Source organism: Pezoporus wallicus, unplaced genomic scaffold (genome assembly GCF_028554395.1).
Source record: "Pezoporus wallicus isolate ANWC-B61680 ecotype Strahan unplaced genomic scaffold, APGP_CSIRO_Pwel_v1 contig_13006, whole genome shotgun sequence".
NCBI classification, from domain to species: domain Eukaryota; kingdom Metazoa; phylum Chordata; class Aves; order Psittaciformes; family Psittacidae; genus Pezoporus; species Pezoporus wallicus.
In genome coordinates this window covers 229,497-248,461 of record NW_026638875.1, presented here as the reverse complement: position 1 = coordinate 248,461, position 18,965 = coordinate 229,497, and the positions used below count along the sequence as shown (strand labels likewise).

Genomic DNA, 18,965 nt, shown 5'->3' with positions numbered 1-18,965 from the left:
CCTACTTTTTCTAAAGACAAATTCTGGCCACTTGAGAGGACCTGTGTTTATTGCTGCCTAACACTGAAGCAAAGTGTTATGATTATTTCTGTGACCTTTTTGATGATGGCTTGTTTTGTTTCTCTTTTTTTTTTTTTTTTTTTTTACAGTCTCTGGTGAGGATTCAGAATGGGAGACAAGCCTATCTGGGAGCAGATTGGGTCCAGCTTCGTACAACATTACTACCAGCTTTTTGATGCAGATAGGACTCAGTTAGGAGCAATATATGTAAGTATCTACACAATGGGGGTTTGGGCACTCTCCCATTATCTGTTGAGGTTTCCCTTCATAGACCATGTGGGAGCAAACAAATTTTATAGCATGTGGGAATGCAACAGAGAGCTCTTGGATTTACTTTGCATTCCTGTATCTACTTCACCTGAAGGTTCAGTTTTCTGCTTTAGTGGTGTAATCCAAGTCAGTTGAGCTTTTGTCACAAATTCCAGGTAGGGATGTGGGCCAGTCATTTTTGCTGTGAATTGCTTGAACTATGAATCAGAGTACCAAGCCAAAGACTTGTTCTGCAGTTACCCCCTGCAGTTGTTTGTCAGGAAAACGCTGCAGCTACTTCTTTCCTCTGTTTTGTATGTGTCACTACCTATAATGAAATACTTTGCTATTTTTTTTATGCCATTTTTTAATCTGTAAGGCTTTGGGATAGAGGAGGAGTTGCTATTTATTTTTGAAGCAGTTGCTCCCAGATTCTTGATACAGCAAGTGGCTGTGAAGGTAATCCGTAGCAACGAGTCAGGTGGACACTAATTAGGTACAGTGTGAAGCTCAGTGCTTTTCAGGAAGAGCAGGTTTCCTCACCAGCTTAATTTTTGTGTGCTGCTCTTTGAAACATCAGGAAGGTCCTGCATCACTGTGTGCTCACCAGCTGATTGCTGAAGTGGTTTCAGTAAGGCAAGTTCTGGGTCCCTTCTGCTTTTGTGGCTTTATATACTTGAACTCAATAGTACTTGAAAGGTAGCCTCTTTCCCTGGCCTGGCTTCTCAACTGGTCAGCGTCAGGTTGATGTCATGTAAGATGTAAGTGGCATCAGCCAGGTGATTTGCTGTGTGACCTCAGGTTACACAGTCTGTCTTCTTAAAAGAGCCTGTCCAAACTCAAGAGCTTGAGGTTGTATTCAGGGGCTCTTCATACTGCTTTTGGTTGCATCTGTGACCCTGAAATGCTTCATGCTGTGGCCCCAGTTCCCTTCTTTGTTCTTTTGGCTCTTGCTGTACTGTATAGTTCCTCTTGATGATAAGTGGAGGACCAGAAGCTTTTTTCAGAGTGGTTGTGATGTTCTGCAGGTTCAGCACAGTGTGGCTGGAAGAAGCGGCTTTTTGATATGGTGCGAGTCAAAAACAGGCCCTGGAAAGTCTACCTGAGAGCATGCAAGTGGAGTTCTTAGGAATCTGCCATTTTCTGCTGAGGCATTCAGAGCTTCAATAAGAGTTAAAAACTGGATGGGAAAGAGTTGGGAATTGTGTTCCCGGAGGTATTTAAACTCAAAAAGGTGGAAGGAATTCCCATCTGTGATAGGGTGCACAAGAACTTGGGCTATTAGGTGTACGCTGAGGATGCTGTTTGGAGATGGCAGCAGGCATACTTTGAGTTCAGTGGAAACCAATTTAAATGTCTATTTGCCATGGTTTAAGACTGAATTTGAAAAGGCAGAGCTGTGTCAGTGATTGAATATTTTAGTTTAAACAGAAGATCCTAAGCTGAGCAGAAAGCTTCTTGTCTGTTGCTGTTGCACCTGACAAAGCGTGCTCAGAACACCCTCCCTCATATCCTGGAAGTGCCTGTAAGCTGAGCCATCTCAGTCACTTCATGCCACAGAGAGCAGTCTGTTAGAAAACCTTTAGAGGCACATTCTATGTTTCTGGGTGAGTAGGATATACAAATTGGTATCTGAGAGGAAAAAAAATTGGTTGAGAAACTCATTTTGCCAGATTTCTTAATGTTTTTGTCTTTCTACATGCTTGACTTCGTGTCCATAGGTTTATTATTATTTGTTGTACCCTTTAGATTTGTTTCTGAGAGCTAACTTTGATATAAAGGCAGAATTTTCTTTGCTGGTAGAATCATGATAATGAAATTTAGTCTATTTAATTTCTAGTTGATTATTCCAGACTTTTTCAGTTGCTCTTTGTAGCTTCTTTCTATCTTCCTTGGAGGTAGTTTTCAAATAGCTGGCTCCTAAGGATCTGTGCCAAGTAAACCAAGTCCCTCACCAGGCTTAAGGGTTACCTAAGCAGGCTGATGATTTTTTTCTTTTCCCCCCCCCAGATTGATGCATCATGCCTTACGTGGGAAGGACAGCAATTCCAGGGCAAAGCAGCTATTGTTGAAAAACTCTCTGTAAGTCTCTAATCCTTCCTGAATGCTTTGGGAAACAGTTCTGAAGACTCTTTAAGTGAATGGCTTCTGAAAATTTGAGTTAGACTTCAGCCGTTTAAAAATATCAAATGCGGGACTTGTACTTCCAACTTCTGGTCTTCAAAAAACATTATTTATGATTAATTGTATGTAGTGTGGTGTTCCACTGGGGGCTCTACTGGTGGAATGTTAACTGACTCCCTTAGCATGTGAGATTGTTTTGTGACTGTAATTACATTTGACATTGTTAACTTACTTTTAAAGAAAGTATAGTTCATAAAGTGACCTTGTGATCTAGAGGAATAAAAGGTGGTTTTTGCTCTTTTAAAGCATGCCAAGGAAGTAGCAATAGCAAACTTATTTGGATCTGCCTGTGACAGGCTAAACATTATTACAAGGAGCCATTTGCTTTCTGGTACATAACCTGCAAATATTTTCTGCAGTGGAGAGCCTGACTTCTGGATGCATCATTTCTCAGCTCTTCAGATGTGAGCAGTTATGGTTATGACTTTGAAAGCAGTGTTTCCTCTTCAGCAAGTGACAGGAGAACATTCCGTAACTCCATAGAGACTGAAATTCTGTGTTTGTTTAGTTAAACTTGGAGAAGTTTTATTTTTTTGAGTAAATCTATGCTTCTGTTATAAAACTGGGTGTACTTACAAGTTGTCATGAGACTTGAAAGTTTCTTTCTCTCGCAAGATGTGGAGGGCATGCTTTAGGTCAGACGTTCTGCTCAGAGCATGGTATATCAGGCAGATACACCATTTTTATTGCAGATTGAGAAGAAAAGGCCTTAACTTGGATACTTGTCTTGTTGCACAGCTACTGCTCCTGTGTTTTGGAATCACTGCTTTCATACAGGACATTTTGAACTGTGAAGGCTGAGGTTTTCCCTCAGGTCTGTATTTTAGGTGCCTGCATTGCCTTTGAGAAGGTCATTGCTGGTGCACCTGTACCTTGCTACAGAGCGGGAATTAACACTTGATCCTTCTTTCTTAATTGGTGCTGGACTTCAGAGTTGTTTCTAATAGAGTGCCTGTCCTAATCAGTGGCAGCCTGATTTTTGTTGAGCATTTGAAGTAATTATCCTGTAGTTCTGTTAACCTCCTGGACCAAGGAGGAGGGTGGGACAGGTAGCTTTGTTGCCAGGAGTGAGGTTTCAGTTACTCAACTATATTCTTGCAGAATTTCTCTTACCTGGCTTCGGTGAGGTTTCAGCAGTTCTGGTGGTGAAAGCACAGACAAGTTTTAATGTCAGAGGACACAAAAGCCTTGGCTGTTGTGTAGCTTCTCACGTTAGTTGCTTTTTTGTACTCTTGAGATCAAGAAATGCTTCTCTCCAGTACAGATGGATGTCCATAAGCAATCATCCTTTTGAGGTAGCCTCTCTATTGTAAAAATTGGTGATCTCTCCTATCAGGTAACCCTACTTTTTCCAGTGGGATTTTCCCCACTGCATCACCTGAGTAGCTCACTTGGCTGGCCAGCCATTGGGGTCCTTTTCTCTGAAGGGGACAGTCAGGTACTTGAAACAGGCACTGTCTTACCCAGCCTTGTCTTTGGTTCATTGTCACCATTTTGTAGCACTCTTGACTCCAAAGCTGGAAAGTTTTCTTCCCCTGGTCTCACCTCTCATTGGCATCTTATCATACTGACAGCTGAGTTCTGGGTACAACTACATTAATTCCCCTTCATCCCTCTGCCTTTTCAAGAGACTCTTCTTGCAGGATTTGTTCAACAAGAAGCTGTTGTGCTGAGGTGAAACCAAGCTTCATAGTACTCTTTTCTCAAAGGAAGGGTGTGCAGTGCTCCAGCCTGTGTTTGTACAGGCCATGTGGGCACATTGCACATTAAAGTTTGGGATAATGACCCTGGAAGATACTCTGCAGGTGCTTCAGGAAAAAATACTCACTTTTTTTTTTTTTGTTCCTAAATGTCTATTCCATATTACAAACAAGTTGGCTCACTTTGCAGTTCATAGTAGGTTGGGATTCTTCTCCCAGCCAAGCGGAAACACTGCAGGCTTTAGTGAGTGTTCTTGAATTGTGTGCCTCTGATTAGAGGGCTGTTCCCTACACTTCCTTTGCTTCCTCAGGTCCTGATCCTTCCACAGTTTCTGTGTTATCTCTTATCTAAGGATTTAGCTTACTGGTATTCTTCCTAGTGCCTTCAGCTTGTACAGGCAAAACTGTACTTCACATTCTTGACACTGGGACTCAGGTCTCCCATTCTTGTACCCTAGGCCTTCTAGGAAGTCTTTCAGGCTCCTTCTGCTAGAATGAAATGCAGAACCTGTCAAAGAACATGTTTGGGTCTACTTGAGCCTGTTAACAAGCCAGGGAAATGAAGCAAAGCTATTGAAGTACGCTCTGAGGTTTAAATGACCACATGCTGATGTCCTCTGCAGTGCATGGACTCTGGGTTTTGTGATCTCTCAGAGCTCCATTGTGCTGAACTGCCTCTTCTAAAGCATCAGCATTAACACAGCTTTTGATAGAGTAGTGCCAAAATGTCATTTGTATGACAGGACTCTTGAGATCCCCTAAATATTTTATAGTCATAGCTTGGAGTTGTCCATGGTTGGAATATGAGAGTGGGTTTGGTTGAAAGAGAGGAATTACACCCCAATGTCTGGTGGTTTTCAGTGTGTGTTCCTTGCACATGTAATTCCAGACACAGTTGCACTGGCTACATGAGCATTAAGGGAAGAAAAAAGGGGAGAGGTGGATATGTGAATTTCCAGTCTTGGAAACTGGTTCTGGGTCAACCACGTTTCCTTTCTGTTCATAGCCACTTGAACAAAATAGTCAACTGGGAGTTGTCTGGTAAACCCCAGTATGGGATCATACAGTCTTTGAACACTGCTCAAAGCACTATTTGATCATGTTTGTGCCTTCATCATGTGGACTTTCCGCTTCGAGTTGATCTGAAACTCTTCAGGCAGTGTAATTAGACCAGGAAAAGATGCTGTTTACTGTACAGGGTGACATTATTTCATGTCTCGGTATTTGAAAAGCACAGTTGTTGTGATCAACCCAGCCCAAGTAGTGCCGAGTTACAGAAGTACTGCCAAAATAGTCAAATGCTTCATAATGTTGGATTTGCTTGATCTTTGTTTTGTCATCATGCAGTGACTGTACACTTCCTTATTTTGCTTTCTTTTCATTGCAGAGCCTCCCTTTCCAAAAAATACAGCACAGCATCACAGCACAAGACCACCAACCTACACCTGACAGCTGTATACTCAGTATGGTAGTGGGACAGCTTAAGGTAAACTCCTTCCATGACAGGCTAACAAATGCTTATGCCGTAGGTTTTATTTTCAAGATTCTAAATAATCTGATCTCTGAAAACATTAAAATGCTCTCTTGGTGGGGAAGGAACACCAGTAAGCTTGTATTGGGGCATCATTCTCCTGCTCTTCCAGACTGTCAAGAAACTGCCTATCCCTTCAGATAACTAGCATTAGGTAAACCACCTGTAATTTGACAGCCCTGTGTTTTCTGCCAAGCAAAGTGCCATGGTTTTTACTGTGCATCCAAATATCAGAAGTTCTGGAAACATCAGTATTTCCCTTACTCTGCAGTAAGGCTTCAGTGTCTTCTGTTGTGTTTAAAAGCATTATTACAGTGTTCTTGGATAATATAAGCACATCTCAGTTAATGTGCTCTTTGATGTAACATGTGGATCGAACTGTGGCTTTGCAGAGACTTTGTTAGCTGTCAACCCTTCAGTAAGACCATGCTTTTTTATTTGTTATCACTGTACACAAGAACATAGTCCTGGTGTTAATGCAGTGCAGTCCCTCTGTGGTCAAAAGTGGTTCAACAATGGGAGTGTGGCCTCTCAGATCAAACACTGTTTAAACAGCTGCTTCTTTGAAGAAATCAGATTATTTTTCAGGCTGTAGTTTGATAACATTGTGGTTATTGTTCAGTTACGCAGCTAAACTGTGTAAGCTGACCCAGTCCTGTTCTTTTGAGGACATGTTGCATCTTATACCAGGGTCACAGATTTGTAAATTGATAGGACTACTTGTGAAAGAAATTGTCCTGGAATCTGCAAAAAATATCCTGTATATGAAGTCAGCTGAAGGCAGAACTTGCTCACAGTGGGCAGTGATTATTTACAAAGTGTGAAATTACATAACAATAGTTAAAATTACTGGAGGTAGTTTTGTCAGGGATTGGTCCAGCCGCGCAGTCAAGTCAGGACCCTAAGGCCATCCAGTCTTTAGAGTTACTTGATCCCAGTTTCTTTTAAAGTAGCTGTTTAGGCTTCCTTTTCCTGTTAACTCTGAATGGCACCTTCAGCATCAGTACATTCAAACTTGCACTGACTGAACTATTAACTAAGCAAACGTAGGACTGAAAGTCTGAATTCCTCCTGATTGTTTTGGGCTGGTACTTGAGAAGAGTGGTTCCCAGTGTATTGCATCCATTTCTAAGCCTAACATAGATAGCTTTGGCTCTCACCACAGCTGCTCCTCTTCCTAGCTGGAAGTTGGGTTCCAGCTTTCTTGTTGCTCAGTCCCACCTGCACACACTCTTGAGGAAAGACAGCAACACATGGCCATGGAGCACTAAACTGCAGGACAGGCATGAAGTCAGATGTGCCGAGCTCATCTGTTATAATCTTGGGTGTGCACAAAACTCAGTGATGAGCCCAAGACTTTTTGACTCAATGTCTTGGGTCATTCATATCTGCACCTGGTTTTGCACTGTCATATATCTAAGGTTGTTGCAAAATCGTCAAGCAGATGGCTGCTTGCAACAGTGATTGTGTTGAATCCTGTGTCAAGGTACCAAGTTCTGAAAGATTGTGTAAAGCTTTTGGATTTTCTTATGCTTTAGTATAGTCATTAGGGTTGTAGATGCAATCTGGCAGCTTTCCATAAATACCATGGCTTGGAGTAGTGCTGTTTTTGTTCTCTGAATAACTTTCTTGGTATTATCCAGAATAATTCAGGGATCATGTGTTAGTGCATCTGTATTTGGAAAGAACATAGTGGATGAAAGTATTCCTATTGCCATGATCAAATCTAATTTGTTTGTGAGTTTTTAGTAGGAGAGGCAACATTTTTCCACTCTTTTATGTGTCTCTAGTTTGAGCTTTAGAAAGCACATTTCCATCCTCACCAGTGCCCAGTACAGGGCAATCACTGCCCTGGCCCTGCTGCCACACTGGTGCTTATACAGGCCAGGATGCCTTTGGCCTTCTTGGCTGCCTAGGCACAAGCTGCTCATGTTCAGTTCCATCAATCAGCACTCCCAGGTCCTTTTCCATAAGCAGTTTTCCAGCCATTCTTCCCCACACCTGGCGTGTTGCATGGTGGTGTTGTGACCCATGTGCAGGACCTGGTACTTTGCCTTGTTGAACCTTATCTCACTGGCCAGAAGCCATTGATCCAGCCTGTCCAGAGCCCTCTGCAGAGCCTCCAGCAGATCAACACTGCCTGAAAACTTGGTGTCGTTCACAAATTTACTGATGTTGAACTCCATCCCCTCATCCAGATCTTCAGTGAAGATGTTAAACGGCACTGGCCCTAACACCGAGCCCTAAGGGACACCACTAGTGACCAGTCGCCAGCTAGACATGATACCATTCACCACCACTCTTTGGTCTCGGTCATTCAACCAGTTTCCAACCCAGCAAAGAATCCACCTATCCAGGCCATGAGTAGCCAAAGCCTCCCAGAGAACGCTGTGGGAGACAGTGGCAAATGCTTTACTAAAGTCCAAATAGACAATGTCCACAGCCTTTCCCCCATCAACCATGTGGGTCACCTTATGGTAGAAGGAGATCAGGTTGGTCAAGCAGGACCTGCCCTTCATGTACCCTGGTGTTGAACTCAGTGCTCAGTGGTCGTGATCCCTCCTTTTTCCCACACTTGCTTTTGATCTCACTTAGGATCATCTGCTCCATGACCTTCCCTGGCACTGAGCGCAGGCTGACAGGCCTGTACTTCCTGGGCCTTCCTTCCTTCCCTTTCTTGGAGAGGCTTCATGTTGGCCAACCTCCAGTCCTCTGGGACCTGCCCAGTAGACCAGAACTGCTGATAGATGATGGAGGGCGGCTTAGCAAGCTCCTCTCCCAGCTCCTTTAGCACTCTTGGGTGTAACCCATCTGGCCCCATAAACTTGTGTAATTTGTAAGTGGAGCAGGAGGTCACTAACCATTCCCTACTGGATTATGGGGACTTCAGTCAGCTCCCCATCTCTGCCATCCAGCTCAGGGAACTAAGTACCCTGAGGATGACTTGGTGTGACTATTAAAGACTGAAGCAAAAGCAGCATTAAGTACCTCAGCCTTTACTTCATCCTCAGTCACTAGGTTTCCCCTAGTGTGCAGGAGAGGATGGAGTTTCTGCTTTTATTGCTAATATAATTTAAAAAGTACTTTTATTTATCTTTTATGGTAGTGGCCAGATTTAGTTCCAGCTGTGGCTTTGCCTTTCTGACTTTCTCTCTACATAATCCAACAACATCCTTGAACTTTTAATGGGGTAACAGTCCCTTTTTCCATAGGTGATCAATTTTCTTTTTCCTGCATTCCACCACTATCTCCCTGTTCAGCTAGGCTTGTCTCTTCCCTGCTGGTTTGATTTTTGGTACATAGGGACCACCTGCTTCTGCACCTTAAAGATTCAACTTTTGAAGAGTGTCCAGCCTTCCTGGACTCTTTCGTCCTTCTGTAGCGTTTCCCAAGGAATTCTGCTGACCAGTGGCCTAAACAGACTGTAGTCGTCCTCCTGGAAGTCTAAGGTGGAGGCTTTGCTGACCTTCTTCCTGACTTCTCCAAAGATTGAAAAGTCAGTCATTTTGTGATCTCTTTGCTCAAGGTGTGTTCATGACATGAGCATGAACCTCGTTGTCATAGGTAGAGAATACTTGTGTGACTAGATCCTCATTGACAGCCATTTTAATGCATTGTAGTGCTGTTCTAGATGCAGTACTGTAACTGGGAATAACTGGGTTCAGTTAGTGCCTTGTAATGAGTGGTTCTTCTGTAGCTCCAGTTGAACAGGGTGCACTTCAGCACACAAACATGGAGCTGCATACTTACTTTTGTTTAAAAGTTGCTTTCTTAATGGTGTGGTAGTTCAGCTTGCACCCATTGGTCTCAAGAAAAACTGAAGAGAAAGCTGCACAAGGGGAGGGCACTTCCAAGACTGGCAGTAGTAGAAGGGAAAAGCAACGCTTACAGTTATCTTTTCTATGGCCCTGTGAGCCAGATTCTACAAAGCCCAGTATAATCAGTGTATATGCTTTTGAATCCTCTGCCGTTTTTCAAAACTTGCATCATTTTACATAACGAAGGAGCATGCATTAATGCTTTTAATAAGTAATCTAAGAAAATAATAATACTAAAATACCTGTGACATGCCCTTTCTAAGGAGTTGTTATTGGTATGATATTTAAATGGATTTTCTGAGGCCTTTGTTGCTTGAGTTCCTAGTCCCAAAAATTCAGTGGAAACTCATTCTTAAGTCAGCTGGGCACATCTTGCATTTCTTTCTTAAACCATTATATTTTGATATTGTTTGATTTTTAGGGGGAGGAGAAAAAACTCAAAACCCAAGGAACCTTCTACTCTCCCTGCATATGTTGTGGGGTGAACTGCTATCAAACTGTCACAAAGCCTCAGCTCTCTTCTTAACTACTCAAGGAGAGTTCTGAAGAAATCACAGGGCCAAGGACTATTACTGTCAGACCCTATTTGTTTTGCCAGAGTACTATGCCTTAAGCAAACCTGCAGGTTTGAGTTCCCTGTTAGAGGGGAATTTAACTGGGTCAGTAGAAATCATTACTGCTGTGTGACCAGGTCAGGATGTGTTATCTGTTCCAGCCCAACATGCTAATACCAGTATGAGCTGTAAATTAAAACAAAGCAACGTATTCTGCAGCAGAATAATCATCTGCACTGAGGGGACTGGGCACAACAGCTTCTTGAAGATGATGTTGGAGAATAATAGAGCCTCTAAATGGGGTGCATGTTGCCAGCAAGGATCTTACTGTAATTCTCTTGTCATGTTTTATTACTATTCTTTGTCTGGGTGCATGTTTGCTTGCTTCAACTAGGAAGAATAAGCACCAGTTTAAGCCTGTAGGTGTGAGTTTTATTTGGTGTGACCCTACTTTGCCAGTGTTCATCCAGAATGTTACCCAGTGTGTTTCACCTCATAACGTATTTCTCCTGTCATGCTCAGGCAGATGATGACCAGGTTCTAGGCTTCCACCAGTCATTTTTGTTGAAAAATTTTCAAGGTGCCTGGGTGTGCACCAACGAAGTCTTCAGGCTAGCCCTCCACAACGTCTAACCCTCTGCCTTACCACTCTTCCATGCAGTCCTCGCTGTCCTGGTTGAGTAAGAAGTGCTCTCTTCTCACTCTTCTGTCACTTGAGCTCGGCTGAGAAGCATGGTTGTGGCTTGGGCCTTCTCAGAGCAACCTGGCAGACCTGTGGCTCTCCCACAGAGTGTGGATTTTGAAGTGGTTGTTGCAGAATTAATTGTGAATAACTAATTGTTGTGGAGTGTTTCCTAGCCTTAAAAAGGAAAGGCAGTTTGCAACTAAAATCACTGGCTGGTTTTGTAATGCATGCTGAACACTTAAAGCAGTGCTTAAAGCCTGTTAAATGAGGCTTAGCGTTTGAAAGAACCTGCTCTCTTAAGTAATTAGCCTTTCCTTTGAGATAAGGATAGTTGCAGCCCTACAGTTCAATCAGCAGATGCTGTGGTGTGCTAGTGGAAGAGTAAAACTGTCTCTCGCCAGAAAAGAGAAGAGCTGTGCAGCTAAACTTGAATTGCAGAGTAGTGTTGCATCTAATACACTGACGTGACCCATGGCTCTCTGAGGCGAGGACTTTGTACAGTTTGAGCCTGCAGGTCAGAAGGGATGTACTAAAACTGGAAGTAGTCAGAAAGCTGCCAAGATTGTCAGTGTTCCATACACAGATTGTAGAGCTGGGAGAGGAGAGACTAAGGGCTATCTGCCCTGTAGGTGGAAAGTAATTGAGTACTTAACCTGAAAGCAAATTTTCTTCGTGGTGCCACACAGCATAACAAAGGACAGTAGTTGCAAACCAGAACTTGGGAAGTTCAGACTGAGCACCAGGGAAGATTCCCACTGGAAGGCTAAAACCGTGGTGCCTGTACACCTTGTGAAATGTCTGTGCTTGGAGGCTTGGAAGACCATGCTAGACAAAGCTGTGCCTGATCTACTGGGAGGTGTTCCTACCCATGGCAGGAGTGCTGGAATAGATGACCTTTAAAGGTCCCTTCCAACCCAAGCCATGCTGTGATCATGCAGAGCGTGAGGCTGGCCTGGAAACCAGAGGATCCTTCCAATCTGCTTCTGCTTTTGTTTTAATTGAAGGATGTCATGAAAGAATTAGAACTGCATAAAGGAAAGCTTTGTGGGATAAATAAAGCCCCTGTGTTTCAAGCCTTACATCTAGAAAGCAAGTTTGAGTTGGATATAGCTGATTTTGGATGGGAAACTAAGGGTAAAGAATTTGTGATGTTATCTGAGCTGTGGTAAAGATGGGATAGAACTAGTCTATGCCTTCTAGAGCATTAGTCACTCAGCTGTGGGTCTTTGCTGTGTGTTAGTAGGACATATTCAGAATTTTGGGAACAGACTATAATTTACTTTGCCTTAAATATAGCCTAGGATTTTTCTTGTTTTTAAAGTATACTGCTCCTCTGTGCTGTGAAGATACAACATGAAGGGAATGAAGAAAGCAATAATATGTCTGTATTGAGGAATTTGCCATCTGAACAACAGCAAGTATTTGAGGAAGAATTCCCTTTTATTTATTTTTTTTTCATGTGTCCAGTCCTGAATTGTGCAAGAGAGTAGGAAATTCTCCTCGAGCCAAAGCACTAAGAGCTGCAGTGCAGCTGGGCTTAGAAGAAATGGATGAAATCTATGCTAAAACCACTTTGGTGGTGGTATCTTTTTTCCAGAGGCATACTTTTAAATTGTACTCATGTCAGTAACGACATGCTCAAATTTGGTATACAGACTACTTACAAAACTTGTAATAGATGCCCCAGTGACCCTAGAAGACCATGGAGCAAATGAGAGTATACTAAATGCTGAGTAACAGCTGTGATCAGAAGCAATTCAAGCTGAAATGATTCTGCCTGCCTGGTTTAAACTAAGGCATTAGAAAGGAGCTGACATGAATATGAATTCATTCCAACTTGGTCATGGCTAAAAGAAGACACTCTCCTTTTATGAGGAGTCACATGGAAAAGTAGGACCTTGTTCTTTCTTTTTCATTAGCTTAAGAGCTAAAACTGGAAATTGCCCAGAGAAGCTGTGGCTGCTCCATCCCTGGCAGTGTTCAAGACCAAGTTGGATGGGGCTTGGAGCAACCTGGTCTAGTGGAAGGTGACCCTACCCATGGCAGGGGGTTGGAACTGGAAGAGCTTTAAGGTGCCTTCCAGCCCAAACCAGTCTGGGATTCTAAAAGACAAAGGATAATGGGTATAAATTACTCCTGAGGAGATTCCAACTGGACACAAGAGGAAAATTTTTCACACTGAAAACAACCAGCCACAGGAATAATCTCCCCAGGGAAGTGGATTCCCCAGTGCTGGACACTGTTCATTTGGCTGGACAGTGCACTGGGCCCATCTAGTCTAGATTGTGCTTTGCCTAGAAAGGTTGCACCTGATGATCCTTGAGGTCCCTTCCTACCTGGTACTCTGTGATTTTGTGATTAGTCAAAAGGGATAGCATTAGTAAGATGGTTTACAAAGTCATGTCATAGAACCATAGAATGGTTTTAGTTGGGAAGGACCTTAAGATCATCCAATTCCAACTTCCTTTCACAGGCAGGGACACCTCCCTCTAGATCATGTCACCCAAGGCTCTGTCCAAGCTGGCCTTGAACACTGCCAGGGATGGGGCAGCCACAGCTTCTCTGGGCAACCTGTGCCAGGGCCTCAGCACCCTCACAGGGAAGAACTTTGCCTTACATCTGTGAGAAACGAGCTCACCTTTAGAAAAATTTAACTGGGGACAAAGTCAGTGGAGCAAATGTTTACTTACAGCGCTGGCTGCATGCCTTTGTATCCTGCATGCACACTTGTGAGTACAGAGTCAAATTTTCTTATAGTCAAGCCTTTTACATATTCGTAGGACTTTCAGGAAGACAAATCCCACCTCCCAATGGCTGATGCAATCTTCATTCTTTCTTCTGCGCATATCCAGGAGGGTCTTTTAAGAGCAAATTGATAATGGCCAGTAGTCTTCTTTGATATGGACTTTTGACCTACTTAACCCCATGCATGTGCCTAAAGCCCTTGTAACTTGTTCTGTTATTTCCAGACTAGATGTTGGTTTGATCAAGCATGACTGCCATATATCCTATGTCTGGCTGTAAAAGTCCCCTGTTCCTCTTTGTTTCACAGTTTCAGGAACTTACATTCTTCTCATCTGCCTATATGATTGTGCTTAAGCAGGGTACAATGCAAAAACAAAGATAAACCAAGCTTTTGTGGAAGCGAACTATTTATGTTGTTTATCACATATCTAACCTGAACTTCCCCATTTAAGTTTAAACTCATCACCCCCTGTCAGATTGGTACAGTCCCTGACGAAGAGTCCCCTCTCTGGCATCCTTGTAAGCCCCTTTCTGATACTAGAAGGCTGCTATGAGGTCTCCATGCAGCTTCTGTTTTCCAGGCTGAACAGCCCCAGCTTTCTTAGCCTTTGATAGTACAAGCTGTGCTCCTGCCCGTGATCATCCTCGTAGACTCCTTTGGATCTGCTCCAGCAGCTCCATGTGCTTCTTATGTTGAGGACACCAGAACTGTACACAGTGCTCCAAGTGGGGTCTCATGAGAGCAGAGTAGAGGGACAGGATCACCTCCCTTGACCTGCTGGTCACGCTGCTGGGGATACAGCCCAGGACACACAGGTGGTTTCTGGGCGCAAGTGCATGCTGGAGCTGGCTCATATTCTGTTTGTCATCAGCCAGCCACCCCCAAGTACTTCTCCACAGGGCTGCTCTGAATCTCTTCTCTGCCCAGCCTGTAGCTGTGCCTGGGATTGCCCCAACCCAGGTGTAGGACCTTGAACTTCGCTTTGTTGAACTTCATGAGGTTGGCATTGGCCACCTCTCCAGCATGTCCGTCCATGCCCCTCTGGATCCTGTCCCTTCCTTCCAGCGTGTTGACCACACCACACAGCTCAGTGTCATCAGCAAACTTCCTGAGGGTGCTTGGTCCCAATGTTCATGTCACCAACAAAGATGTTGACACCACTTGTCACCAGTCTCCAGCTGGACATTGAGCCATTGACTGTAACTGTCTGTGTGCGACCATATCTCAGACTTTAATGTACGGCTTTAATGCTACTCAGTTTTCTTAAAGATTCCTTCATGGCCAGAAACCTACCAACTATCAAGCAGCAATTGAGGCCATAGTGTAAAGCTAAAAGAGGCATAAACACACAGGTTTTGGTTCACAGGCCAGCTCTTCAGCATGGATAAGCAAGCATCTCTTCTTAGCAGCTGTAACAGTGGTAATACTTCCCCTGAAATAGTTGGCATGACTGCTGCCATGTGCTAATTAACAAGATGGATGGTGGGTTTAAGTCAGCATTATTGCTTGCATTCAGACTTTGCTGATATTGTTAGGGAGCCTCTGCCTAATGCAACAGAAGGTATATATCGATGTGACAAAAAGCTGCCCAAGTTCATCACCCTGTTGAAGAGTGACTTTATTAACACTTGTCTTGCTTGAGGACTTTTCTTTCGTTTGTCTACTGAAAACTTGAGTTGCTCATACTTCTGGCCTTGTTGCCTTCTTAAATTCTGGCTGTATTTTCCTAATTCATTTTGTCCTGTATGGTTTTATAGTTATTTATCTTACCTGTTCCCCTCACCCTGCTTACAGTTTTGCAAGCCAGAGAGTTAGACTCTTGTTGACTTTCTTTGGTAGGAAGCTGTCCTGTAGCTGGATCATCTTTCTTTCCTTCTCTGGTCTTTCCTTATTGTATAATATTTATTTTTTTTAATACTAAGAAATGCATGCAGGATTTGGTATGTGGGTGTTCTCTGTGTACTTATGCAGTTGCCTACTGCAACTGGTTTGGTTTGGTTGTCTATTTGGTTCTCTATTCCTTTCTAATAATTGCTAACCCTGTGCTTGCCCTGATAGCTTTTGCGCTCCCAGCTGGTTTAAAAAATAAATAAAACCTGTCCAGTGTGATTTCAGCTGAGAGGTCATAGCTAATCTGGTTTTCCTTTGTGGATTAGCGTACGCTTACTGAAACTGCACTTCATCTACACCACTTTACTTCCTAGGCAGTTGTCACTGTGAAATCCTCACAGTGGTTTTAGAGCTGAATGCTGCTTTTACACGCACTTGATCCTGCCAGTGCTTTGGCAGACCTGCTGGTTTGTGGTGTAACTGATGGCCTTAGCAAGTTGCTTCCCAAAGCTGACTTGTTTCCCAGTCAATTTACTATTTATGTATTACTTCTTAAAGTAAAGGTATTTTTGTGTATTCTGTAGTCTGCTTTGTTCTTCCACTTTTCATGTGCTGGACATTGGTGGAGAGCAGTAGAGCATTATGAGTAACTATTCAGCTCTCTGACACGCTGTTTCATGTGCTGCTCTTGCTTCTGCTTTTCAGTGCCTTGTTTTTAATGCATTTCCCCCTTTTTCTGAAGCTAAATGGCTGTGTGCTGAAAGAATAGAGCTTAAAATCTCCCAAAATGCTGAATAGATTTGTGAATGTGAATGACCACACTGTGGTCACTATCAGAAGTAGTGACCATGCTTGGTCACTACCATGTAGCTTGGTCCCATGCTGTTCCGATCATGTCCTGTTGTGTGATTTCCAGCTCATCTGGGAATCATTTCTGTTGTTTTCAGGCTTCAGTTCCTGCATGATGTCTCTGAGAAGACTGGTAAGCATTAGGTCGGAGAACTAGACTCCCTCTAATACTATGTTCTACCTTTGTAGTAAATAGCACATAGCACAGACCCTATGCTAGTGCATGCAGGTGAATTGTCAAAGGCAGGAGTTGAGGCTCTGCTGCAAAGATTCCCTGGGCTTGGAACACCTTCTTGCAGCTATAGCAGATACTTTGATCCTTTTGAGCTGTTCCTGGTGGCAGAGGTGTAAAGTACAGTGTTGCTGGCCAGCTGAACCTACTCTGGGAATGCTTTCAAAAGCCTCAATTAGTGCCTAGGTCATTGAGGCAATATTGATACCAACTTTGGCAGAAACTCCCTTCTGTCAGCAAAGCACAGCTGAAATCTGACTTTGAAGCACCCTGGTTTATGCCTGGTTCCCAGGCAAGGCCCAGAGCAGATGTGTGATTCAGCACTGAGGCAGGCATGCTCTAATCAGTGTGGTGAAGCTGCAGGAATGGCATGGCACTGGGTCTTCCAGAAAACCCCAACTTCAGATCATTGCAGGAGTTCTGTGTCCTTAGGCCCTCAGTGTTTGTCTGCAAGGTGCCCTGGCAGAACTTCTGATTGTATTAGTGTCTCTCTTAGTATTCTGCATCTTACAGCATGTGACATCACTGTGAACATCAGCTTTTCAGTTGTCTTATTGTGAGTTTTGGAATACATTTTGCAGTAAAAGAGCTTTTTGAACTTTTTTTTTTTCTTCTCTCTGCAGGCTGATGAAGATCCTATCATGGGATTCCACCAGATATTTCTATTAAAGAACATCAATGATGCCTGGGTTTGCACCAATGACATGTTCAGGCTAGCACTGCACAACTTTGGCTGAGCTGGCAACCCTGAAGCACCCCAGCTTTATTTTTGATGGTTTGGTTGTTGGTTTTTTTTTTTTCCTTCTCTCCTCTTACTGGTATTATTCACACTCACAGAACATTCCAAATATCATACACAAACCTGCAGCACTGCAGAGTGTGAGCAAAGCAAGAGCTGTGACCTGCCCTTCTGCTGAGTTTACATTGTCAGAGGTGAATTTCTTGTGCATGATGTTTGGAAGTTAGACTTAGCTGCATTTGACAAGAGAAATTTGTGTTGTACCAGCATGCCTCAGAAAGAAGTAATAATGCAAAAGGTTGTTGTTACGTACTGACAAGATGCTGTATAACCCAAAGACATGAAAGAACAGCAGCCTGTACAGCCCAGATACTGATTTGTTCAGATGTTCCAATGCTACATTACACAATAAAACCTTGAGATTTTCTTAACAGTTTAAATTGTTTTAGTGAGTTGGATATGGAGTAGGTGATAGTACTTGCTGTGGATGTCCTGTGTCTGCCTGGTGTGGAAATGCTTACAAACTTGCTTACAAACTTACAACTTGGACTGGAGAGCACTTGGCAGTTGTACCAGGAGAGGCAGTTCTGATATGCCCTTGGCCATACAACTTCTTTCTCCCTCCTACGCAGCAGCTTTTATGACAAGACTTCTAGACAGGTTAGTTCTCATCTGCTGGATTTTACCAGGACAGATATTTCAAATAACACTCAAGGATGCCAACACTCACAGCAGCCTGTTAATCTTCATGACTGTCATTACATTCACCCTCAAAGTGGAACAGGCCAGTTGTATTTTCTTCACAGGCAGGACATCATTTCACCACTGCCCTTCTGCAGCTTGTATCCAGCTCTGAAGCTCCGACTAGATCCGTGCTCTGCCGGGTTTTCTAAGCATCCCTGCACTGTCAAAGGAACCGGTGGGTAGTACAGCCTTTGCTTTGCTGGTTGCCAGGACATAATCGGCTGTTGTGTGTCCTCCACCCTGCAGATGGCGGTGTTCCACCACTGAAGGAATTTACTAATCACAGAATGGCTTGGGTTGGAAGGGACCCTAAAGCTCGTCCAGTTCTAGTCCCTGCTACAGGCAAGGACACCTTCCACTAGAGCAGGTTGCTCCAAGCCCCGTTCAACCTGGCCCTGAACACTGCCAGGGATGGGGCAGTCACAGCTGCTCCGGACAACCTGTGCCAGGGCCTCAGCAGCTTCAGAGGGAAGAACTTTTTCCCAAGAGCTCATCTCAGTCTTCCTTCTGTCAGGTTAAAGCCATTCCCCCTTGTCCTGTCCCTACAGGCTCTTGTCCAAAGCCCTTCTCCAGGTTTCTTGTAGCCCCTTTAGCCACTGGAAACTGTTCTAAGGTCTCCATGGAGCCTTCTTCAGGTTCTGTCCAGCAGATGAGGTAGCACAGGAGCAGAACTGCCTTCACTTTGCCTTCAGATCTCACTGAGCTCTTAAAACCCAGTTTGAAAGGGATTAACACGCCTTGCGGTGCTTGCTTTTAAAGTTTATGACCATGGCATTGCCCTTTTTCTGAGGAAAGCCTAGAAAGGAGCATGCGCAAGCCAGTTATGATTCAAATCTGCCTGCTTTGGCCTTTGAATGGGAACAGAGCTTTCTTGGAAGCTGATGTTAGGACCCTCCTGCTCACTGTTGCAGCATTCTTGTATGTTCTTCATTTCAAATTCAGAACTCCTGTCACTGCTGCTAAGCAATAAAAGTTGTGTTCAGAATTCCTCACCTGAAGAGATCAGCTCTTTCAGTAGGAAGAGGCTTTTCGTGTGGTCACTAC

General features: G+C 43.6%; 2 protein-coding genes across 2 annotated transcripts in view; both read left to right on the top strand.

Moving 5' to 3' along the window:
• Positions 1-18,965, top strand: part of EDC4 (enhancer of mRNA decapping 4) — a 227,129-nt gene that overhangs the window by 164,359 nt on the left and 43,805 nt on the right. The gene's annotated exons all lie outside the window — the stretch shown is intronic.
• Positions 150-17,617, top strand: NUTF2 (nuclear transport factor 2). The gene is made up of 4 exons (XM_057412951.1): positions 150-267; positions 2,320-2,391; positions 5,581-5,679; positions 17,062-17,617. The coding sequence occupies exons 1-4, from the start codon at positions 169-171 to the stop codon at positions 17,173-17,175; spliced, it is 384 nt and encodes a 127-aa protein (XP_057268934.1). The 5' UTR covers positions 150-168; the 3' UTR covers positions 17,176-17,617.